The 26,249-nt window shown below is 43.0% G+C and overlaps 1 protein-coding gene across 1 annotated transcript; it reads right to left on the minus strand.

The window, feature by feature from the left end:
- Window positions 1-2,156: 2,156 nt before the first annotated feature.
- LOC142844741 (olfactory receptor 8S1-like) lies at window positions 2,157-3,086 on the minus strand. The gene has a single exon (XM_075963541.1). It carries the CDS (start codon window positions 3,084-3,086, stop codon window positions 2,157-2,159), a length of 930 nt encoding a protein of 309 aa, XP_075819656.1.
- Between the last annotated feature and the right edge of the window lie 23,163 nt (window positions 3,087-26,249).

Raw genomic sequence — 26,249 nt, forward strand, 5'->3', positions numbered from 1 at the left:
CGGTAGCGGGGAAGAGGCAGAAATCTTTAATAAATAAATAAATAAAATGAATGTGCAATATGGCATAGCAGCCTATGTACTGGAAACAATCAAGTGGTAAGTGAGCTGACACTTGCAGCAGCAGCCAACAAAGGCCATGTGTGTTCACCACCAAGAACAAATGCAATGCCCTGAGGACCGTCCTGGCTGTAACTGTGGTGCTACTGATCTCATGGGATGGAACGAGGCTGACCAGGGACTGACATTTGTACAGCAGACATAATCGTGTAGTTATGATTCGGAAGGGTACGTGTGCTGAGAATCTACCACAAATATACTCTCAGCTTCTCCACCCATAACTTCCACACTTAAAACGTATTTATTGGGCAATAAACAGGGTAAGACATGTCTTAAGCTTCACCTATGTGCACTGCACTTACATGGTTTCCACCTCTCCTCCCTCCAACTCCTCTCACATCCACAATTCCCTCTCAAATTGTGGCCCCTTCTCTTTAAATACTATTGTTACACAGATTAATATGTAAACACCACCTGCTCAGTTCATTCAGTGCTGTGTGACTCATATGTGTATGTCTTTATGACTGACCACTTGGTATCAGATACTCATGAGAGAGAGCTCGTCCCTGGAGAAGACTGAGTCTCCCTCTCTCCACAGCCAGTAATTAGGTCTTCATTTACCATTTTAGTATTCTTTAAATGGTAGTAAAAACACAAGAAAGTGTCCTGGGGGAGCTGTTTTTTGTTGTTCTCTCTCCCTCCCTCCCTCCTTCTCCTCCTACATCTCCCTCACCTCCCTTCTCTTTGTGTGTTTGTGTATGTGTGTTCTTTTGTTCTGCTGGAATTTTTGTTCATCGCTGCTGAGGGATACAACATGAAACCGACAACTTGTAATTAAGTCAAAAAGAAAAAAGCAATTTCAGAAAGAAAAAAATTTTGATCATGATAATTTAATCTATTCACCTCTCGAAACTCTTACAGTTAATCCTGTAATTACTTTCACAGTCAAAAGAGTCTTTCCGGAAAGGCTGCCACAGATTGTGCCCATCACCTACCGGGTCACTGACAGTCGCACGGTGTTGAGGCTCCGACACCATATGGACTGAGTGACAGAGGTGTCTGTCTCGCAGTGTGAATAATTTCTTATCATCAGTCCTCTCATGGATAGTGTTGTTTGACCTTTGAGCAAATAGTCTAAAATAGGCATGTTATCTATAGTCTATGGACATGGCTAGGTACAATAAGCCATGTCAGATGTCCCAACTGTCTTTAAATGTCTATGTGTCTATTCTGCAATGGTACCCTTGTATCTTTTAGGTTCTTTTTTTTTTAATGACAAAATCTAATCCCTAGTTAAAACAAAACAGTAATAAACATTAAGATTACAATTCATTGAGTCCAGCATCACAGAAGGATTCATTATCAATATGATAGTGAAACAGGTTTTGGTCCATTTGGCTCAAAATTCCAACCCCCACCACTTACCTCTCTGAGACAATTTTCATTCTTCGGAGTAAGGATAACTGAAATATTTACTCAATGCTTTTGTTGTGATAGTTCAAACGTGTATCAAACGGGATGGTGTATTAAATGGTTTAACACAATGACAGAATGTGAGATTCATGTCTGTATACCTGGCCTTTAAAGAATAACTCCAGTGATCTTCTAGCAGGGGCTCTTGCACACATTGGCTCCAGGTGAAAGATGACTGTGTCTTAGAATCTCTCCTCAGAGACAGAGTGATCTACCATTGGCCCTGTGCTCTTTTCTCTACTACCTACCAGACCAAAGGAATGAATGCCAACCAAGGTTGAGGAAAGACGCTGAGACACCATGGTGGGTGATCTCTCTGAAGCCACTCTGAATGAGTAGAGTTTAGTTTCAGGAAGAATGATGACAACAGATGAGAAAGAAGCAACAGTCTCTACCAGGCTATGTTTAGTGACTAAATACAAGAGAAATTGTTAGACAACAAGTTTATCTTATCCTCTGCATATGACCAAACTGGTATCATCCCAAGAAAGTAACTCCACCTTTTGAAGTGCCTTTAAGAAAAGAAATAAGGATTTGCAGAGACGCAGCTCTCCAGGTATCCTCAGCATCCAGGCCCTGTTTACAAGAGTTCTATTCACCTCTACATCATTCCGGTTTTCAACCCATTATCTGAAATGCCACAGATATTTTCTTAGCATTCTCCTCACAGCTGCCTTCACCTCCTTGTTCTTCAGGCTGTAGATGAGGGGGTTCAGCATGGGGGTGATGACACTATACTGCAAAGAGAAGATCAGCTCTTGAATGGATCCTGGATTGGGCATGAGATAGCGGAGTAATCCTGAGCCGTAGAAGAAGCTCACGGCCATGAGGTGGGACGAACAGGTAGAAAAGGCCTTGCTCCTCCCAGAGGTGGAGCTGATGCCCAGGATGGTGAGCAGGATGCGAATGTATGAGAAGAGAATCAAGAGGAAGTTTCCAAAGAAGTGGATGAAGCTGGAGCAAAGAAGGGTGGTGACGCTTGCAGACACATCCGAGCAAGACAAAGGGTAGAGAGAGGGCAGCTCACAGATGAAGTGGTGGATATCCTGAGCCTCACAGAAATCCAGATTCAGAGCAACGAGGATATTGATGAGAGCGTCCAGAAAAGCCAGGCCCCAAGAGCCCCACACGAGCCCTGCACAGAGCTGTCTGTTCATCACTTGACCATAGAGCAGAGGTGAGCTGATGGCCACAAAGCGGTCATAGGCCATCACCGCCAGTAGGCAGGACTCGGTACCTCCCGTGGCAAACACGAAGAAGACCTGAGCCAGGCAGCCCTCCACTGAGATGCTCTTCTTCACAGACAGGAGGTTCTCCAGCAGCTTAGGCACTGTGACAGATGAGTGGCAGAGGTCCAGCAAGGACAGTTGTCCCAGGAAGAAGTACATAGGGGTGTGGAGGTGGGCATCCATCTTGACTACCAGCAGCAGCATCAGGTTCCCCATGAGGGTCAGAAGATAGATCGCCAGGAAGAGTACGAAGAGTGGAACCTGGGTCTGGGCATCGCAGGACAGCCCGAGGAGGATAAACTCCAGGACAGTGCTGCGGTTCCTCATGGCCCTCAACAGTTCCTTGGAAATGTGAGGAAGAACTTGGTGGCACCTCTTCTTATGCCCAACACACGTGGAAGTGCCAGTCCCTCTTTCTCAGTCACTTTCACGGTACTCGGCAGCTCTAGAGATCACTTAAGGATGGGAAAACTTCTCCCTGAGACACAAAGGTCAAAGTGGAAATCCTACGAGGATGTTTTCAGGTGTGCCAACCTGAAACTGCTCTGTCTGAATCAGATGTGATGGGTGAGAGCACCGTGAAATTCACGGGATTAAAGTCGGCGCTCTTTTTAACCTGGGGCTGCAGCTTCACTGCTCTCAGAGCTTGGCTCGCTCCGATTCCAGCCCCACTTTTCAGGGGACACAACACTGAGACTGTCGCCACTGTGAGCTGGGCTGTTGTCCTAGCTAGGTAGTTTGAGCAGCTCTTTTCCCAGAAGGACCTGCCTGGAAGAACATTTTCAGAAGGGGACACACAAAAGTATCTAGAACTGTAAATGGCTCAAAGTTGCTCAAAATGTATTATCTCTAAATTTAAAAATGTACTGATGAGCGAATGGGCGATTGGAGGACTCGGGAGAGCAGCCCGCAGGCAGCTCTCTACTCAGAACGCTGGCCTGGCTAGGGACCAACAAGGGATTTTCACAGCCATAGCAGATGTAGCAGCGAAGGCAACGGACAAAAGTCTGTCAACTAGAAAGATTGGTGCCCTGTTCTGTGCTGCCACAGACCTCGGAGCTACAAGGAGCAGGCACATGGATAGTTCCACGTACGACTACTTACTGCACCTTGTCTGTTTGGAATTCACCTAAGTCTCACCGATGTCCTCGTCCTTCCCACCCCTGATCCATGCATGACGTTCTCCTACTAGCCTACCTGAACCTGCAGATTGCATCTCAGTCTTGCATATGTGAAGCCAGAAGCTAAAACCTAGCTACTCTGGAGGGCTGCAAGGGGTTGCTGATTTGAGTCTGGTGCTAAAGACGGCAGAGGTGCTGAAGAGTTGCCCAGAATTCTTTCTTCATCCCAACTCATATTTAATTTTCTTTAAAAGAGGAAGAGAAATTATCCTGAGGAGCAAATCAAAGCTTCTTACATAACAGGAGTTTCTGTACTGGAGAGGAAGCTACGACTGCTGACCTAGGCGACAAACTGCAGACAAGAGGACTAGGAGGCAGGAAAGCGCCTGTCAGAAAAGGCTAGAATGGAGGTCACTGGGGAAAGCAGCAGCAGAGGAAAGAATTGGGGGAGGGGGGAGGAGAGGGGAAGGGAGAGGAACAGCAATACCACGCTCGTCTCCTCCTGTGCAGATGCCTTCCATCTTCCTAATGTGTTTGGCGAGTCTCTGAGTGCCGCAGGAAAGCATAAGAGACTGCGCAGAACTGTCCGATCTCAGGGGCTGACACTGCCATTTCTATTCAAGATCGTTTCTGCATAAAGGTGTGCGCTCAACCCAGCTAAGCCTTTCTGAACTTTGACAGCATAAATGGCCCCTTTAGGTTTAACTACAAAGAAAAGGGAAACCTTAAAATATCAAGCTCCTAAAGAGCATGACTGCAAAGTTTTCACACTCCCTCCAGCAAAACTACACAGTGCGCTCTCGTCCTCTCTCTCTCTCTCTCTCTCTCTCTCTCTCTCTCTCTCTCTCTCTCTCTCTCTTTCTCTCTCTCTCATCTAAGACACTGCTAAGAGCACCACCTTAACAAGGCAGCTCAGGTCTAGCCATTAAGAAGGGTAACTATGCTAAGGTGGCCAATGGGACAGACAAGCAATGACCTGAAAGCCCAGGGGACACCCAGGTCTGCAGTTGGCTAGAAAGCACCTCCTGGGGTGAATTTGTGCTCTTTGGCTAAGACTGTTACTAAGTGATTCTCCTGGGAATTCCATTGAGGTTAAGTGATCCACAGCTTATTTTATTTATTTTTATTGGGCTCTACATTTTTCCCTGCTCCCATCCCTGCCTCTCCCCTCCCCTTCAACCCTTTCCCAAGGTCCCCATGCTCCCAATTTACTCAGGGTATCTTGTCTTTTTCTACTTCCCATGTAGATTAGATCTTTCTTAGTCTCTCTTGGTGTCCTCATTGTTGTCTAGGTTCTCTGGAATTGTGGTTTGTGGGCTGGTTTTCTTTGCTTTATGTTTAAAAACCACCTATGAGTGAGTACATGTGATAATTATCTTTCTGGGTCTGGGTTACCTATCTCACTCAAAATGATGTTTTCCAGTTCCATCCATTTGCCTTCAAAATTCAAGATGTCATTGTTTTTTTTCTGCTGCGTAGTAAGTACTCCATTGTGTAAATGTACCACATTTTCCTTATCCATTCTTCGGTCAAGGGGTATTTAAGTTGTTTCTCGGTTCTGGCAATGACAAACAATGCTGTTGTGAACATAGTTGAGCACATGCCCTTGTGGCACAATTGAGCATCCTTTGAAAATATACTCAAAAGTAGTATTACTGGGTCTTGAGGAAGGTTGTTTCCTAATTTTCTGAGAAATCACCACACTGATATCCAAAGTGGCTATACCATCTTACACTCCCACCAGCAATGCAGGAGTAGTCCCTTTACCCCACATTCTTTCCAGAATATGCTGTCAACAGTGTTTTTTTTATCTTGGCCATTCTTACAGGTATAAGATGGAATCTCAGAGTTGTTTTGATTTGCATTTTTCTGATGGCTAAAGATGTTGAGCATTTCCTTAAGTGACTTTCGGCTGTCACTGTTGAGAGTTCTCTGTTTAGGTCCATTTTTTTTATTAAATTATTTGCTCTTTTGATGACCAATTTCTTGAGTTCTTTGTATATTTTGGAGATGAGACCTCTTCTGATGTGAGGTTAGTAAAAATCTTTTCCCATTCTGTAGGCTATCATTTTGTCTTATTGGTCGTGTCCTTTGTTTCATAGAAGCTTTTCAGTTTAAGGAGGTTCCATTTATTAATTGTTTCTCTCGGCATCTGTGCTACTGGTGTTATATTTAGGAAGTGGTCTCCTGTGCCAATGCGTTCAAGTGTACTTCTCACTTTCTCTTCTATGAGGTTCGGTGTGGCTGGCTTTATGTTAAGGTCTTTGATCCATTTGGACTTGAGTTTTTGTGTATGGTGATAGATATGGATCTATTTTCATTCTTCTACATGTTGATATTCAGTTATGCCAGCACCATTTGTTAAATATGGTTTCTTTTTTCTATTTTATATTTTCTGCTTCTTTGTCAAAAATCAGGTGTTTGAAGGTGTGGATTAACATCCAGGTCTTTGATTCAGTTCCTTTGGTTCTCCTGTCTGTTTTTATGCCAATACCAGGCTGTTTTCAGTACTGCAGCTTTGTAGTAGAGTTTGAAGTCAGGGATTGTGATGCCTCCAGAAGTTTCTTTATTGTACAGGGTTGTTTTGGCTATCCTTGGTTTTTTACTTTTCCATATGAAGTTGAGAATTGTTTTGTTTTGTTTTTCCTGAGGCCTATAAAGAATGTTGCGGGGATTTTGATGGGCATTGCATTGAATCTGTAGATTGTTTTTGGTAAGATTGCCATTTTTACTATGTTAATTCTGCCTACCCAAGAACATGGGAGATGTTTCCACTTTCTGGTGTTTTCTTCAATTTCTTTCTTCAAGATTTAAAGTTCTTGTTATACAAGTCTTCCACTTGTTTGATTAGAGTTACTCGAAGATATTTTGTGCTATTTGTGGCTATTGTGAAGGGTGATGTTTCTCCGATTTCTTTCTCAGCCCATTTATCATCTGTGTATAGGAAGGCTACTGATGGTTTTTTGAGTTAATCTTGTATCCTGGTTCATTACTAAAAGTGTTTATGAGTTGTAGAAATTCCTTGGTAGAATTTTTGGGATCACTTATATAAACTATCATATCATCAGCAAATAGTGAGAGTTTGACTTCTTCTTTTCCAATTTCTATCCCCTTGATCTCCTTTTGTTGTCTTGTTTTCTAACTAGGACCTCAAGAACTATATTAAATAGATATGGAGAGAATTGACAAGCTTGTCTTGTTTGTGATTTCAGTGGGATCGCTGGGAGTTTCTCTCTATTTAGTTTGATGTTGGCTGTTGGCTTGATGTATATTGCCTTTATTATGCTTAGGTATGTTCCTTGTATCCCTGCTCTCTCTAAGACCTTTGTCATGAATGGATGTTGTATTTTGTCAAAAGCTTTTTAGGCATCTAATGAGATGATCATATGGTTTTTATTTTTCATTTTGTTTATATGGTGGATTATGTTTACAGATTTTTGTATGTTGAACCATCCCTGCATCTCTGGGATGAAGCTGACTTGATCATGGTGAGTGATGGTTCTGATGTGTTCTTGGATTTGATTTGCCAGTATTTTATTTAGTATTTTTGCATCAATGTTCATGAGTGAGATTGGTCTATAATTATCTTTCTTAGTAATGTCTTTTTATGGTTTGGGTATCAGGGTAATTGTAGCCGTATAGAAAGATTTTGGTAATGTTCCTTCTATTTTTATTGTGTGGAACAATTTGAGGAGTATTGGTATTAGTTCTTCTTTGAAAATCTTGTAGAATTCTGAGCTGAAACCATCTGGTCCTGGGCTTTTTTTTGGTTGAGAGACTTTTGATGGCTGTTTCTATTTCTTCAGCAGTTATAAGTCTATTTAATTTGCTTATCTGGTCATGATTTAATTTTGGTAAGTGATATTTATCTAGAAAGCTGTTCATTTCCTTTAAATTTTTCAATTTTGGGTAGTAGAGTTTTTTTGAAATATGAACTGATAATTCTCTGTATTTCCTCTGCCTCTGTTGTTATGTCCCCTTTTTCATTTCTGACATTGTTAATTTGGATATTCTCTCTCTGCCTTTTTGTTAGTTTGAATAAAGGTTTTTCAATCTTGTTGATTTTCTCAAAGAACCAACTCTTTGTTGCATTGATTCTTTGTATTGTTTTCTTTGTTTCTATTTTGTTGATTTCAGCTCTCAATTTGATTATTTCCTGCCATCTAATTCTCTTGGGTGATTTTGCTTCTTTTTGTTCTAACGTTTTCAAATGTCCTATTAATTCAATAGTTTGGTATTTTTTCCATCTTCTTTATGTAGGCATTTAGTGTTATGACCTTTTCTCATAACGCTGCTTTCATTGTGTCCCATAAATTTGGGTATGTTGTGTGGTCATTTTCATTGAATTTTAGGAAGTCTTTAATTTCTCCCTTTATTTCTTCCTTGACCCATTGATGATTCAGGTAAGCATTGTTTAATTCCCATGTGCTTGTGGGCTTTCTGGAATTCTAGTTTTAAGCCAAGGTGATCTGATAGAATACATGGGGTTACTCCAATTTTTTGTATCTGTTGAGGTTTGTTTTGTCACCAAGTATGTGGTCTATTTTTGAGAAGGTTCCATAAGGTGCTGAGAAGAAGGTATATTCTTTTCTGTTTGAATGGAATATTCTATAGCTGTCTGTTAAGTCCATTTGAGTCATGACGTCTGTTAGTTCCCTTATTTCACTGTTAGTTTTTTGTCCTACAGACCTGTCCAGTGGTGAGAGTGGGATGTTGAAGTCTCCCACTATTAGTGTGTGGGGTTTAATGTATAATTTAAGCTTTGTAAGTATTTCTTTTACATATGAGGGTGCCCTTGTATTTGGGGCATAGGTATTGAGATTTCCTCTTGATGGATTTTTTCTGTGACTAATATGAAATGTTCTTATTTATCTCTTTTGATTGATTTTAGTTTGAAGTTTATTTTGTTAGATATTAGGATAGCTACACCAGCTTGTTTCTTAGGTCCATTTGATTGGAAGATTTTTTTCCCAACCCTTTACTCTGAGGTGATGTCTGTCTTTGAGATTGAATTGTATTTCTTTTATGCAGAAGAAGGATGGATTCTGTTTTCGTATCCAATCTGTTAGCCTGTGTCTTTTTATAGGTTAGTTGAGTCTATTTATATTAAAGGATATTAATGACCAGTGATTGCTATCTCCTGTTAATTTAGTTTTTGTTTTTGGTGATGTTAATTTGTGCGTTTTCCCCTTCTTTGGGATTTGCTGCTATGAGACCATCAATTGTCTGTGTTTTTGTAGATATAGCCAACTTCCTTGGGTTGGAGTTTTCCTTCTAGTATTTTGTGTAGGGCTGGGTTTGTGGCTAGATACTGGTTAAATCTGATTCTGTCATGGAATATCTTGGTTTGTCCTTCTATGGTGATTGAAAGTTTTGCTGAGTATAATAATCTGGGCTGCCATCCTTGTTCTCTTAATGTCTGCACAATGCTTGACCACGACCTTCTGGCTTTCACTGTCTCCAATAAGAAGCCAGGTATAATTCTGATAGGTCTGCCTTCATATGTTACTTGGCCTTTTTTCTTTGCAGCTTAATATTCTTTCTATATTCTGTATATTTAGTGTTTTGCTTATTATTTGGAGAGGGAATATTTTTATCCAGTCTGTTTTGTTTTCTGTATGCTTCTTTTATCTTCATAGGCATATCTTTCTTTAGGCTGGGAAAGTTTTCTTTCTATGATTTTGTTAAATATATTTTCTGTGCTTATCAGTTGAACTTCTTCTTTTACTTCTATCCCTATTGTTCTTAGGTTGGTCTTTTCAAGGTGTCCCATATTTCCTGGATATTTTGGGTTAAGCTTTTGTTAGATTTAATGTTTTCTTTGACTGATTAGTCTATTGCCTCTATTGTATCTTCAGCACTTGAGATTCTCTCTTCCATCTTTTGTATTCTGCTGTTAATTCTTGCATTTGTGGTTCCTGGTCGTTTTCTCATGATTTCTGTTTCTATAATTCCTTCAGCTTGTGTTTTCTTTATTGTTTCTATTTCATTTTTCAAGTCTTGAATAGTTTCTTTCATATGTTTAATTGCTTTTTCTTCATTTTCTTTAAGGGATTTGCTGATTTTGTTCATTTTTTTTGTTTGTCTTTTTTTCCATTTCTTTGAGGGAATTTCTTACTTCCTCTTTAAGAGTTTCAAACATTCTCCTGAAATTATTTTTTATGTCATTTTATTCTGTTTCATCTATATTTGTTTGTTCAAGTCTTGCTGTTGTCGGCTCTCTAGATTTTATTGGTGTTGTGTTGCTCTTTGTAGTGTTGCATGTGTTCTTACCTTGTCCACTCATCTCTTCCTCTAATTCGTGTGATTGGGGCTGTCTGTGATTCTGGTGATTGATCTTCTAGGTGCCAGTAAATCCAAGGCTCAGATTTTTGTTCCTCATGGTACAGTCAGTGCCATGGTTCTAGTTATCCCATTGATCATTCTGTGTTCCTGGAGTTCTCTCAGCTCTCCTGGGCTTTGCTCCACTCCTGTGGAGTTTGCTGTCTCAGGCCTGCTCTAGCATAGGTTTTCGGCTCAGACCTGTTTCTGTAAATGTCCTGGTCTGGATCAGCTTCTGCTCCCATAGAGCTCACTTCTTGGGCTGCTCCAGCCTAGATAGATGGCTCAGTCTCACTCCTATGTAGTTCACTGCCTCAGGCCTGCTCCAGCCTGGCTCAGTCCCACTCCCATGGAGCTGGCCGCCTCAGGCCTACTGTGGCCTAGGTCACTGGCCCAGTCCTGCTTCCGCAAATGACTCTGATCTGGATCCTCTCCTGCTCTCTGGTGTTCACTGTCCCAGGCCCACTGAGGCCCAGGTCGCTGGCTCAGTCTTCTCACAACTTACTTTAAACCATCCTCCTATTGCTATACGTCTAGATCTACTGTTTATAATATACATATTATATAGTGTAATTATTATATAGTCAGTGATAATTTGCATTTACCAACATGCTCACATTTTTACTCAATTTTTTCAGAATTGAAAAGCTCAATAGCTCAGCCAAGATCAAGCGGGTGATTTTGCTATCAACCTGACACAGCTGAGAATGTTCTAAGGTACCAGGGGTTGGGTGTGAGGGAACACTCCCACCTCCCACCAGTATCTCCCTTCTTGAAAGGGTCTTTCCAAGGTTCTGGTTAGCGAAAGTCTTCTAGTGATATTCACCTCTGTTTTAAGTCACTATATGATTCTTTTCTTGTGGTTTTTATCATTTTAATTATCCATATGTATGGGTTGTCATGCAGTAATCTTATATGTGATTACATATGTGCATGGTGTGCAATGATTAAGGGACATGGATTCCTAATGGTTAATTTTTTTAGACCAGGTCTCATTACATAGTTCTGACTGACCTGGGGCTCATAGAGCTCCATCCGCCTCTGCCTTCCAAGAAGTGTGTGCCATCATGCCTGCCCTAATGGATAGGTTTTTAAAAATATTTCAAAGGTATAATCTATTATTCTTGTTTCTGCCTTTCTTGTCTGCGGGGTTAGAGAGTGGAGACGTTAAGCAAGACACACGGCGGTGCAGGGTTAGGAAGGAGACACAGACACATGGCGGTCCCACGTGGGTGCACTTTAATGAGGGAGGGGTAACGACAAACAAGGTACGGGTGTGCAGAGACGAAAGGAGAGTGGGGAAGAGAGAGGGGGCTAGTGGCAACCCCCGCCTTTTAACAAGGAATGCAAGGGCGTCTGGGAGAAATGCCCTATGCCTTTGCGGCTTCCAGTCCGGGGGATGCTGGGAGCTGTAGTTTGCAAAAGGAACAACATTTCACCCTTTTGGTTTTATTAAAAAAAATTGGGGGGCCGTAAAGGGTAGGGAATGGGGGCGTAGCCCGGTCTCTCATGACTGCTTCCTGCTGGCTTTGGGCGTCGAGGGATCCAGGGAGTGTCCTATTATTCTGGTGATGTCCTGTTGGTTATGTCCTGTCCGCTGGCGTTTGAGGTGGCTGATGTCCTGACCGCTGGCGTTTGAGGTGGCTGATGTCCTGTCCACTGGCGTTTGAGGTGGCTGATGTCCTGTTGGTTATGTCCTGTCTGCTGGTGTTTGAGGTGGCTAATGTCCTGTTGGTTATGTCCTGACCTCTGGCGTTTGAGGCCGTGGCTGATTGAAGAAATCACATCTGTCTGGCTTTTTCTGAGTAGCTGGGTCATCGTTAAGATGCTGGAAGACAAAAGTCGCATTAGTAGAGAGGAAAAAAATTAAAGGGGAGAGGAGGTTTGGAAAATTAAAGGGGAGATTTGGGGTGGGGGAGTCTTAGGAGGTCTGGGGTTAAGAATGATAAAAATTAAATGATACTTATTCCGTTAATGATCTGCTTGTGTTTGATTTGTTTAGGTGGGTCGGGCTGGCATCCTGGAGCTTAAAGAAAGTGTCTCAAAAGAAATAGATTTTTAACCGTATATTCCTTAACATTTTAGGGGTCACTGCTGCAGTCAGCGACTGACCTGTTATGTTAAGGAACTTTGTGTCCTTTGGAACTTAAGAGAACAAGGTCCTGTCTGAGTTACCGTGTATGAAGGATTATCTTGAGCCGTGGAGATGAACGGTTTAAGATGTGACAGGTGAATCCAATGAGGAATTCCTTCAAACTTGGCAGCCAGTCGAGGTGGAGTTCCTGTGACATCTTAACGAGAGCTTCCTTTAAAGAGCGGTTAGTCCATTCTACCTTACCTGAAGACTGAGGGTGGTAGGGTATGTGGGAGTCCCAGGGAATTTCAAGTGCTTTAGACAGATTTTGAGAAATCTGGGAAGTAAACTCTGGGCCGTTATCTTTTAGCAGATCTGGCAGGAGGATGTTGTAGCTTTTCAGAACCTGATATCCTTAGGTGTGGGTGTTTTAAGCGAATAACAATGGGAGAGTGGTGATTAGTGACGGCAAGAGGGGCTTTGGAAGATCGAGGGGGCGTAGGACAGGGAGGAGATGCTTTAGGCCGCCACCTGTGTGACCTATGGTGGGGAAAAACTTCCAGCTGCTTGCGCAACCTGTTGGATGAATATTTATGAGGGACTCTATCGGAGGGGCTAGGCGAAGTCTTGGAGCAGGAGTTTCTTGGGGACCTGGGAAGGGAACATTTAGAGGCATTAGGTAAGTCCTTCCTGTGCCTAGAAGAGACCTTGGAGGAAAGAGGAATGGGTGAGCCGTCGCTGTCGCTAGGCTGGGCAGAGCGAGAGCAAGTGGCCCCTCAAGGCCGGGAGGGTGGAGGCCGGGTGTGTGTGTGTGTGTGTGTGTGGAGGTTTGTCTGCGGGATCCATGGCGGGAGCAGAGGGTTCCTGGAGGGATGGCATTGATAAGAACATGTGTGCAGGTGAACGGTGAGAGGCAACGGAGGGGTCAATCTTAATGGCCATGTAAAAAATGCCATAATGTACATCATTTCTTTCCATTTAGCTGACCGGTGACAGAAATTAGCCAATTCCCGTAGAATGTCAGGGTCAAATGAACCCTGAGAAGGCCACCGGAAGGAACCCTGTAAATTGTACTTTGGCCAAGTTTTAGAGCAAAGACGGATTAACGTAGTTTTTTTGTTTTTGTTTTTGTTTTTCGAGACAGGGTTTCTCTGTGGTTTTGGAGCCTGTCCTGGAACTAGCTCTTGTAGACCAGGCTGGTCTCAAACTCACAGAGATCCGCCTGCCTCTGCCTCCCGAGTGCTGGGATTAAAGGCATGCGCCACCACCGCCCGGCTTAACGTAGATAGTTTTACAGAGGGAATCAGGGCGTGAGGTTTCAGATCTTCCAGAAGCTGCCCGAGAGGGGAGGCCGGGGGAATTGTTTTAGAAGGCTTAGCACCCATGGCTAGAACCGTGAAACTATCCACAGAAGGCACCAGGAGGTGCCACGAACACAGCAGCTCTAATTACAGGCGTCCATGTAATCAGGGGGCCGTGCTATTGCCCAATCGACCCAAACCTAGCTACCATCGGGAGAAAAACCCCGGCTGGGAGGGGACAATTAAGCTTTTGGGGGCTGCCCATGCAGCCAAGAGGTGCCCGCCCCGTAGCGAGCCCGTAAAGAGGACAGAAAAAGATCAGAAAAAGAGGGGTGAGAGCTGGAAGCACCAAACTTCCAGGTGCGGACAGAAGCAGGTTCTAGCCGAGGGCGGAAGGCCGGGGGGGGGGGGGGGGGGGGGGGGGGGGGGGGGGGAGCCGGACAGTCTCTGGGTGCGTAATAGGAAGGCGACCCAACCCAGGTGAACTCATGAATTAGTCGGTGTTGGTTTCAGATGGCCGCGTTGAACACATGGGGGCTGTTGCAGGTTGTCTGTCCAGACCTTGTTCCGGTAAGGCCCCAAGCGCTGGGAGGCGCCAGAAAGCCCAGAGACAAGGCCTCAGGCACCGGGACGAAAAGGTTACCAAGTCGACAACAACGGCACCAATTGTTATTCTTGTTTCTGCCTTTCTTGTCTGCTGGGTTAGAGAGTGGAAACGTTACGCAAGACACACGGCGGTGCAGGGTTAGGAAGGAGATGCGGACACACGGCGGTCCCACGTGGGTGCACTTTAATGAGGGAGGGGTAATGACAAACAAGGTACGGGTGTGCAGAGACGAAAGGAGAGTGGGGAAGAGAGAGGGGGCTTGTGGCGACCCCTGCCTTTTAACAAGGAATGCAAGGGCGTCTGGGAGAAATGCCCTCTGCCTTTGTGGCTTCCAGTCCAGGGGGATGCTGGGAGCTGTAGTTTGCAAAAGGAACAACATAATCCAATTATTATTTCCTTGCTTGACTGATATTTCTTTTAAGAAGTCATTTTGTTAGCTTAATGTCAGTTTCCCTGGAGTTCATTTTCCTCTTATACTTTCTCACTGCTTTTTTTTAATGTTTTCTGACTTGACTTTCAATACTGCATTCAATGTGATCAAATACAGACATTTTCATTTATTTTGAACCTGCTGCATTTGTTTCAGATTGTTTTCAAAAATAAGACGTTTTGAGTTCAGAGATTTCTTTGTACCATTCTTAACTTCCTTTTTTATACACTATACTAAAGTCAAAATGCAGCTACTGTAACCAGAAGGATGATGTCCTCCAAGAGATGGATACACCCTAATCTCTGAAACCTACAAGCATGCAGGTAAAGGACCTGCATGGGAAAGGGACTTTGCAAATGGCATTAAGGCTACAGGGTGAGGGAGGTGTAGGCCCATATTTCTATATGGTGTGGCAGCCAGGCTCTGAAGTCATGGGCCCCACTTGAGGTGGTCACATAGCCCTGCAGACAGGCTGTCATTGCCCTAACAATAGCCAGGATGTGCTGCTCCTTTCTCCTTTGTTAAAAATGTAGATCACCTGGGGAGAGGTGTTTGCTGAAGCTGATGACTAAGTTGCAGGTTTTTCCCTAGCCCTGTGTCCCCTGGAAAGCGAATATTAATGAGGTATCTACCTTGGGTTACCTGGGGGATAAGAGATGTTTTGTAAAATAAATGAAAGTAGATCTTCAAGATGGAGAGAAGCCTGAGATGCCCTTCTGTAATGAGGTTGTAAGCTGTGTCTGGTTATTTCTTGCACCTCCGTACTGGTCCAGTTATGGAAAATAGTTTTCTATGTTGGGGCCTTCAGTCCCTGACAGGGAGGAGAAACAGCAACCACACACAAGTCCAGCCAGCTAAGGGCAGCCAGAATTTGAAGTCCAGGGATTTAAAGATATGGAGATCACTTTCCTCCTAGCTCTAACCCAAGATGAAAAGGTTAATAGTAAGGCTGAGCACTCCCTTCCCTGTCCTCCCTCTGGCTTCTGCCTCTGAGGCCATGAGATGGGGCTGTTCTCTGTGTCCTATACCACTGCTGCTCTAAGGAGCTGAAAGAAACTGTAACAACAGCCTTCCAGAAATCAAGCTTCAAGATTCTCTGAAGGCACCAGCAGGATTTCTCTTACATCATGACTTCATCTGAATGCTAGAACAAGAAAGGGGTTTCATTTCTAAAGACAATGAAGGCTGTGAGGAAGCATTGACCCAGACCCAGATCTCATGGGTATTTTAGATATGTTTACATAGAGAAATGGGTTGAGACAGAGACCATTCCTCTTTTTCTTTATCTGTGAGGGCTTGCCCTAAATCAGAAAGGTACCTCCCTCAAGAAAAGTATCAACAAGGTTTTCTATTTTATAGAAAAAGGGATAACAGATGTAACTCAAAAACTGGAGAGGTGAACAAAATGTATGTATCAGAAGTATACGCTGTAAAATGTGAATGGATGAGAACTCCATTTTCTTTACAATACCACTTCCGGAAATGGATTAGCTTCTACATCAAACTGAGAACTTCAGAGAGTGCCCTCTGTGTGCTTTGTGGCTTTGTAAAGACATTTCCCAATGTGGCTTGTCAACACAGATCTTGAAGGGCTCTCTAACAGGCCTGAACATGGCAAACATGGTACCCTTTTCCCTCTCTCTTGCTAAACCATTGCATTACATTCCTAAAGCTTAGTCCCCAGGGTCTATTCCCTTGTTTGGCCACTGACTCATTCCTGAGATTAAACACCAAATTCCAGCAACCAAAAATCATTATTTGTCTACACTGACTACCTGTCCAATCAGGACTTATCAACTCATCCTAGCACAGACTTCTCCGTTTTCTCCTTAAAAACCACTTCTGTTGTAGGAGCTGCGGGCTGCTTTCCTGCCACCCAGCTCCCAGCTGCCTGGTTAGCTTATTCCCTCAAATAACAACACACAAACTGTATTCATTTAAACACTGCTTGGCCCATTAGCTCTAGCCCTTACTGGCTAATTCTGATATCCCGATCAACCCATCTCTAATAAACTGTGTAGCACCGGTCTTACCAGGAAAGATTCAGCATGTCTGACCTGGTGGCTTGCTTCATCACGTGCATCTGCCCGGGAGAGGGGAGCAAGGCCTCTGAGCTCACTTCCTCTTCCTCCCAGCATTCTGTTCTGTTTACTCCTCCCACCTATGTTTTAACCTATCAGGGCCAAGCAGTTTCTTTATTACTTAACCAATGAAATCAACAGATTGATATATGACACTCCCACATCACACTTCTGCAGAGACACTTGCTGCTGCTTTTTCCTGATCCAAGACAGCACAACTTGCTTGTCCCTTTGGGGCAATACATCTCCTTTGTGCTGAAAACTTGGTATCTGGGTAACTTCTGTACCAACTCCAGGGGGCATCAACTACTGATCTTGTGGGGATTGCTCACGATAATGTTGGAATAATCCTTTTACACACTGTGTCTCTATCCTTCCTCACCTGCCTAAGGCACCTTTTGATTGGTCATTTAATAAAGAACTGAATAGCCAATAACTAGGTATGTGAGGAAAGGCAGGACATCTAGGGAGAGATAGAACTCTGGGAAAGGGGCACAGAAGATTTGCCAGCCAGGCATAAAGGAAGTCAGACATATGGTACTGAGAAGAGGTAATGAGCCATGTTATCAGAATGTAGATTAATATAAATTGGTTAATTTAAGCTGTTAGAACTAGTTGGAAACAAGCCAAACTAAGGCCAAGCTTTCATAACTAATAAAAAGTCTCCATGTCATTGTTACGAAGCTAGAAATATAAAGAAAGGCCCAATATACAATAATGCCTAAGGACAGAAATCTGTGGAAGCACTTAACACTGTGGATTAGTTCCTTTTCTGTTGCTGTGATGAACACCAACACCAAAGGAAATTTATAGATGGAAGAGTTTGCTTGGGCTATGGTTCCTACAAGATAAGAGTCTGTGCTGGCAGGGAAGCATGGCAGCAAGCAGACAGTGAGAGTTGACATCTCAGCCATGAGTGTGAAGCAGAGAAGATTGAAGTAGAATTGGCATAAGACTTTTATTCCCAAACCTCATCCCAGTAACATAGTTCATCCATCAATGTTGCAACACCTAGACCTCCCCAAACAGTGCCACCAACTAACAATCAAGTGTTCAAATGCTCAAGACTGTGGGGGTATATTTCTTTGTTTGTTTGTTTATTTATTATGTATACAATATTCTGTCTGTATGCCTGAAGGCCAGAAGAGGGCGCCAGACCTCTTTACAGATGGTTGTGATCCACCATGTGGTTGCTGGGAATTGAACTCAGGACCTTTGGAAGAGCAGTGCCACCAACTAACAATCAAGTGTTCAAATGCTCAAGACTGTGGGGGGATATTTCTTATTCACACCACACATCAGTTGTTCAGAATACATTGACCAGTTTAACCCCAAGGACATTCACTTGCTATTAAGGGCTGATGTCTTGATGGTAAACAACGAAGAATTGATGACTGGATGGTTGATTGTTGCAGCCTTCATTGTTGAGTGGCATCCAGCTCTAGACTATGGATTTACTGTGATAGTATTTTGATATACCAATAGTTCAAAATTCACCTGAATTCATTTGTGGGTAAGAAAAATGGAGCAAAGTTTAGCTACCACTGTAAGTGGATCTGGGATCCAAGCAAGTGCGGAGATGTTGCTCCACAGGAGGGAGCCCAGAGCTTACACTGAAGAACTATATTCTTCATCTATGAGTTAGAGGCAAAGGGCGGCACCAGCCAATGGTATAAAGTCATGGACGTGATGTGTTGACTGTATGCTAAGCATGAATAGTGGTAGTTGTTATCACACAGCATGTTGTCTGTGGTTGTGAGCTGTAGTGACTGTGAATGAACTAAATCTCCAGTTTACACTCCTTTAAGTCTACTTTGGTGGTACTTTGGGGGTGAGGGAAGAAACCCCGCAGTGGGAAGAAGAGAATCCTGTGGCAGATGGGTAGCCTTGTTGCTGCTCCTATAGAAGTCATTTTAATAGTAGGCTTTAATATTTATGACATGATTATTGGCCTTCTTGGGGGTGGGCATAAAATTCATAATTAATATGATGAAAGGGATGATTCAAAGGAGATGTGAACACTGGGCATAGCTCGTGGTATAAACTGTAACTGTAGTAGTGCTATGTAACCCCCAGAAGTAGCTGGAGTACTTATTCTGTTAGTTTATGTCTATGATATTGTTTCAACTTCTCTCTGCTCAAGGGGAGACAGTAGAGGTTTAGCCAGCGATGGGAAGTGTCAGGACCAAAATTGATTATGAAAATGATATTGTAAGCCGGGTGGGGGTGGCACACGCCTTTAATCCCAGCACTCGGGAGGCAGAGGCAGACAGATCTCTGTGAGTTCGAGGCCAGCCTGGTCTAGAAGACCTAATTCCAGAACAGGAACCAAAAAGCTACAGAGAAACCCTGTCTCGAAAATTAAAAAAAAAAAAAGAGAGAGAGAGAGAGAAAATGATATTGTATTTGTTACTTTTCTGTTGCCATGAAAAAACACCATGAAGCAAAGTGACTTATTAGAAGAGTTTATTTGGCTTGTGGCTTCAGAGAGATAAGAGGGTGAGAGTCCATCATGGTGAGGAAGAATGCCAACAAATGGCCTGGCAGCTGGAGCAGGGAGCTAAGAACTCACATCTTTAAAAACAATCTCAGAGCAGAGAGCAACTGAACCAGAAGTGGCCTGAGGTTTTTGCTCTCAAAGCCCCACCCCCAGTGACGTACTTCCTCCAGCAAGATTGCACTTCCTAAACCTCCCCAAACAATACTAACAACCGGGAACCAAGCATTCAGATGCCCAAGACTATGGGAAACATCTCCTTCAAACCACCATAGTTATGCATGGGGTGAAACAGAGACAGTGGTAGACAAATCAGCAGCAGCAGAGCAAAGCACACCTTGACATTGGAGAGGGGAGTGCTGATGTCTATGTCATATACATATATGAACATACATGTTCTGCGGGTCACAGAAACTAAGTAATTTATCCAAAATCTAATAGCTAGAAATTTACAGACAGTAAAGAGTCAGGTTTATCCTCAAGTTTATTTATCTCCAAAATATTTTGCACAGTACTTGCTTCACACACACATACATATACACACACACAATACATGGGTGGTGTGGGACAATGGTTTGTATTCTGTCGATTATATTTTAAATAAACACTGATTGGCCAGTAGCCAGGCAGAAAGAATAGGCAGGACAACCAGTCAGGAAGTAGAAGCGGGTCAATGAGAACAGGAGAATTCTGGGAAGAAGAAACTCCTCGTTGGCAGTTGTGAGCCCACCACAGAAGAAGCAAGATGTGACTGCCTCGCTGAAAAAGGTACTGAGCCATGTGGCTAACATAGATAAGAATAATGGGCTAATATAAGTTGTAAGAGTTAATAAGAAGCCTGAGGTTCTAGGCCAATTAGTTTATAACTAATGTAGACCTCTGTGTGATTTCTTTGGGATATAATGACTGTGGAAACCAGGCAGGACAGAAAACTCAGTCAACACATGAGAAAGGCAGGTGTTGTATCATGTATCTGTATCTGTCTACAAATATGTCTATGTGCCAGTCCATACATGCATGCATGCAACTATTAGCAGCTAATATGGAGGAGGAGCGATTTTATGCCTGGACTGAATTCTTCCTTTGATCTGGGTAAGTTAGACTGCGTGGTCAGGGAATTCCAGTCATCGTTAAGTAAAGCAGAGTTCTAAACTATGGTAAGCAAAGCCAGTGGGGCATCTCAGTGAGATGACACCCGACAGGGTACAGGGTCCTCTGTGCCTGCCATGGGAACAGGGCAGTAACCGTCACAACTAGGCAGGTTAGGAAGGTGTGGAGACGTGAGATTTAGCTGAGACTGTCCAAAAGTCAAGGGCATTGTGTGCAGGCTACTCTCTCCTCTTTTTTGCCTCCTTTAACATTAGGTAGGATGAGAGGTAATTAAAATAAGTTCAAAATTGAGAAAAAAAAACAAAATTATGTCTGGGTTTTCTGTTTAACATTTAAATCATCTCTTTTAAACATCAAATTTGAGGCAGAAGATCAAGGAATTCGCTGTGAGAGTGTCTCCTAGGAATGACAGAAGACACGCCCATAAAGTCTCACCAACATGACTGCCCAAATGAGAGCTGAACGAGGAAAGCAACAAGAGATTTGCTACCAAGGATGGGGAAAGCCCACAGCGAACCAGACAACTAGGAGAAGCTGAGGATGGGAGGCATGCTCTTCCCCAGGGAAGAACACACCAACTGGTAATCCAATAACAAATGGTCAAATCTGGAAGCATACATTCAAGTAACATTATACACATATATGCATGTAATAACCATGGTGAAATAAGCCATGGATTTGAAAGAGGGGAAGGAGCAGATACAGTGGAAGGCTTGGAAGGAGAAAGGGGAAGAGAGAAATGTTGTAATTATATTACAATCTCAAAACTTTAAAAACAAATGGTTTTCTTTCAGGATTGTATAACCGTTGTCACTTCCTGATTAAACATTGCAAAGTGTGGGCTGTAAGTGCAGCACACTGGGAAAATAAATAGTCCAGCTCCTTCAGATCTCCTTGCTAGGCTCCAACTGCCCCCTTGTGGCATCCCTGGAGAATGACAAGTTTTCCCTTTTATACATTCCTTCAAAACGGTTTTAACAGGCAATGTCACAGAAGCCATGTTAGCACACGTGAAAATCTAGGATCTTAGAGAGAAATAGGCAGAGACACAGGAAGTGCATTGAAGAAAGTTTTGTTTTATATCCCTCAGATCTACGCACAGAGACACAAGAAAATCATTTAAGTCATGAAAGAACTTGGACTGCAGAAACTCCAGAACAGTAAAATAATGGACATTTACAGCAAGTCTGGACAAGAGGCTCTGCTCTTCATGTGTTACATAAGAGTGTGTGTGTGTGTGTGTGTGTGTGAGAGAGAGAGAGAGAGAGAGAGAGAGAGAGAGAGAGAGAGAAGTTACTGGGCCCTCTATCACTCACTTTCCTTATGTATAGAATAATCACGACCATAGTAAGTACCTCACTGAATTTTACATTTAAATAACATTTTTAAGTTCTTTTCCATGTTTCACATCTTCAACGTTTTGTTTTGCCATATTTCATCCAATATGTATGTGTGTGGGTGAGAGAGAGAGAGAGAGAGAGAGAGAGAAAGAGAGAGAGAATGTGTGTGTGAGTGTGTGTGTGTGTGTGTGTGTGTGTATCTCACAAAGCTCTGAGGTGCATTGTTAGCGATTTATATTCATTAAGTCACAGTTTTTAAGCCCACAAAGTCCTCTCTATATCTCAACCAAGGAGGAAAAGCACATTTATTTAAGCATGCCAGACCTCAGAGATTTTTTTTCCAGGTTCTTGGGATATAAAGGTGGATGATATGGGCCCTGCTTCTAATACACACAAGTGGCGAGGGAAAAGACATTGACGGTTATAGTGTGATGAGATTGACAGGTGAGCTCAGGGAAGGACGAGTCAGTCTGTATTAGAAGGTCAGAAAAATCTTGTAGATCAATCCATCTCAGTACATGAGCAAGTGTAAGGTGGATGGATGAAAGAAAAATTATCCAGGCAGAGACCATAGTTGAATGTGCAGTGTTAGGGGTTAGCAGTGTAGATACAGGGGGCAAACAGGGTCAAATCTAAATCCTTTCTCCACTCCTCACCTTCTGTGTGATTCTGGGCAGCCAGCTTCCCCTTTCCTTGTCTAAAACACAGCTACTATCATAGTTGTGAGGTCAGATGGGAGGGCATGTTTAGCATACTGGCTAATCTGTGCTACTCTTGCCTTCAAGGTAGGCAACAACTAAAAAAGGTAAACTATAGGCATTGCTGGTATCTGTTCTCTTTTGAAAAGCAGAATAAATTGTGTTCAATGCACACATCACTGGTTAGATACATTTAAATCTCAGAAACATGAAATTGAAAAATGTGCAGCTTGGGACCAATGAAAGGATGCTGTCACTAGAGACCAACGAAAGGATGCTGTCATCAAGGGCCAATGAAAGGATGCTGTCAGCAGGGACCAATGAAAGGATGCTGTCATCAAGGACCAACAAAAGGATGCTGTCATCAAGGACCAACAAAAGGATGCTGTCATTAGGGACCAACGAAAGGATGCTGTCATCAAGGACCAATGAAAGGATGCTGTCATTAGGGACCAACGAAAGGATGCTGTCATCAAGGACCAACGAAAAGATGCTGTCATCAAGGACCAATGAAAGGATGCTGTCATTAGGGACCAACGAAAGGATGCTGTCATCAAGGACCAACGAAAAGATGCTGTCATTAGGGACCAACGAAAGGATGCTGTCATCAAGGACCAACGAAAAGATGCTGTCATCATTAAGAGACCTATTCTGCAAAGAGTTGTAAATGACTTGCCAACATTTTGGGTTTGATCCTATTTTTGGAAACTGTGCTCCTTTGTATTTGTTTGTTTGTTTGTTGTATCAATGCTTATCATGTCCTTGGAACACAACAAACATCCCACAGACTGAAATTAAATGAAATCTGGTCAACCGAGGGGACACTTGGTCATTAGGGCCACATATTAGAACTCCAGGAATTTATGCTTGGTATTGAACTAGCATCAAAGAAAAGTTTCTGCCTGGGTCCTGAGCACATGCTTGCCTTTGACAATACAAAACAAAAGCAAATGTAACATCAGAAGTATCAGCACCATTTAAGAAGTCATCAGAAAGGCAAATTCTCAAGCTTACACTGGACCTACTAAAAAAAACTCCAGGGCTAAAGTGCAGCAGTCGGGGTTTGACCACATGAGCCAAGACTTGAATGTTTCCTAATGACCTCCTAGGCTGTGTTGAAGCTGATCTGAGAGTCACCGTCAGAGCCATGCTGTCAGCCAGGGAGTGATAGGCACTTGGCTTCTGTGAGTCTCTCCCTCTCTGGTGAAAGAGCCGAGTCTGCTTCAGAGCAGATTATGACCTTTCCAGGCCCTGCCTCCTCTGGCATTAGCCCATCTTTTTTTGGCACTCTCTCCAGTCACAATGGCACTAACATGTCTTGGAGAGAAACTACTATGCTCCCACTGAGCATCATTAAGGAAAGGTCAGGATGGGTGAAGCGGGTATGACTCTGCCCAGGTGTCTTGAGGTCTCATTACTCCAGATCCACAGTTGTTTCTTCAGGCCTCAGCAGCTTCTGCCTTTGCTTGTTAGGTCTCAGGGAACCTAGCTTAAGGAGCCATGCAGAAGCACCTCCCCAGTGTCTCATCCAAGGGACAGCTGCCAGGGACAAGGAGAACCTGTGCATCCCCTCCCTCATCTAGAGACTTCCAAAGGAATTGGCGGAGGCCCATGTTGTCTTCAGTGTCCACTTATCAAAAGTTCCAGAAAACAGAGAGGGAGGGGAGACACCCTGGGGGCTCTGAGTGAGCTTCCACTTGGAAGGCCATATCCAATCACCTGTGCTAACTGCCTTTAACCTCACCCTGAAATTATTCATGCTAACTGGGAGAATATTCTGGTTTAGAGAACATTTGTTGACAGATATAGGAGAAGCATTAGAATATATATATATATATATATATATATATATATATACATACATACATACAGATGTGTGTGTGTATCGATCAGTTCTGTCCCTCTAAAGAACCCTAATACACAGGAGTTTAGGGAGAGAAATGAGGGTGAATAGAACTAAAATAGAATATACCAAATTCTTAAATGAAAACCTACAACTGCAGAAGTTTCCCAAAATGTATATGTATATAAAAGGATTTAAATGGAGTTACCACATAATGGGGGAGGCAATACTTCGACTAGATACCATGATATCATGTTACCAAATAAAAACCCCACCTTTTTGAGTCATGGGCCAAAGGGATCCGTCAGTCCCTCGCTCCCCCAACTCTACAGGATATTGCCAGTGCTATTGGTTTTTACCCACAACTTGGTAATAAGATCTGATTGCTGGAGATACCACCTACTAATACCATACAACATGGAGAAATTTAGCTGGTACTCAACTGAAGCTTCTCCCTACTAGCGAGTGCTCATAGAGCTAGGTGGAACAATAAACGCTATTGAAGGAGGAAGGAGTCATCCACAGTTGCACACGTGTTAAGGGTGTTGCCCATCACTTTTCTAATTATTGGATTTAAGGTCCACTCCATGAGGTAGAATCCACACCTGACAATGTTAAAGTGGCCAAGAATAAGACATGGTCTCTAGAGGAAAACACCTACTTGTATTATTCTGCTAAATTATGATAGCAATAATATCACTCCCGATGACACATAGATCAGTGCCTCTCTCAACCCTCCTCAAAGAAGCTGCTTGAAGATGTAGTTAACACACAGACCCACATCTGATCAACGTGCAGAGAGATTTCATGTGTTCAGCCCAGAATGGAATGTCTATCACATCTCTACCTTCAGGACTTGGAGATCTACATGGAGGAGGAGACAGAGGTGATGAACAATGGTAAGGAAACCACATTTCCCAGACACAACAGGGCAGGTAGATATGGACTCACAGCCTGCACAGACCTGCTCAAGTTAAAGCCAGACGAAACCCCAGCACAGAGGAGGGGAAGTGGACATGAAGCCCCACCCTCGCCGAGAAGCTATTCACAAACAACAGCTGTTGTGGGAGAAGGAAAAAAAAATCCGTTTTCTTCAGTGGAGTAACACTGGGTAAATCCACCAAACTCCGGGGCAGGACCCATGCTCAGGAGCAGTTGGCAAGAATAAATCAAACTCGTTTTTTAGTGGGTTTTTGTTTGTTTTTGGTTTTTTTTTTTTCAGAAAGAGGAAGAACATGAAATTTCATGGCTAGAGAAGAGGAGAGGAATCCCAGGTTGATATAAAATAAGTCCTCAATAGAATCCCAGGAGAAAAGTTCCCAACACTGTAAGCAGAGGTTTTTTTGTTGTTTTTTTGTTTTGTTTTGTTTTGTTTTTCGAGACAGGGTTTCTCTATAGCTTTGGTGCCCGTCCTGGAACTAGCTCTTGTAGACCAGGCTGGCCTCGAACTCCCAGAGATCTGCCTGTCTCTGCCTCCTGAGTGCTGGGATTAAAGGTGTGCGCCACCACCGCCCGGCTTGTAAGCAGAGTTTTTCATTGGGACTGAACCAGTTCTCTTCTGCCAGCTGCTTCCCAAATAACTACTTGGAAATTTAGTATTAATTATAAATGTTCTACTGGTAGCTCAGGCTTGTTACTAGCTAACTCTTACATTTTAAATTAACCCATATTTTTTATCTACCCTCTGCCACATGGTAGTACCTTCTTTCATCATGGCTCATTGATGTTGCTTCTCTCTGTGTCTCTCATGACTCTCCAGACTCCACCCTTCTTCTTCCCAGCTTTCTCTCTGCTCCAAAAATCCTGCCTAGCTAACAATCAGCTCTTTATTAACAATGAGAGCAACACATTTTCACACTGTAAGAAGGATTATTCCACAGCATCAGACAAAGAAAGATGTGACCATTCAGCTACAAGAGACACAAAGAATACCAAAAGACAAGACTGAAGGGAAAATCCCTATGTTGTATTACACTTAGAAACTCTAAATACAGAACTTAGAAAAAGTAGTGAACACTTCTGGAGAAAAGACACAAGTCACATACAAAGAAAACTCCATCAATTATA

This window comes from Microtus pennsylvanicus, chromosome 2, assembly GCF_037038515.1.
Source record: "Microtus pennsylvanicus isolate mMicPen1 chromosome 2, mMicPen1.hap1, whole genome shotgun sequence".
Lineage (NCBI taxonomy): Eukaryota > Metazoa > Chordata > Mammalia > Rodentia > Cricetidae > Microtus > Microtus pennsylvanicus.

What these genes read in the sequence shown, in the direction of transcription:
- LOC142844741 (XM_075963541.1), bottom strand. Translation starts at nt 3,086, where the DNA reads ATGAGGAACCGCAGCACTGTCCTGGAGTTTATCCTCCTCGGGCTGTCC.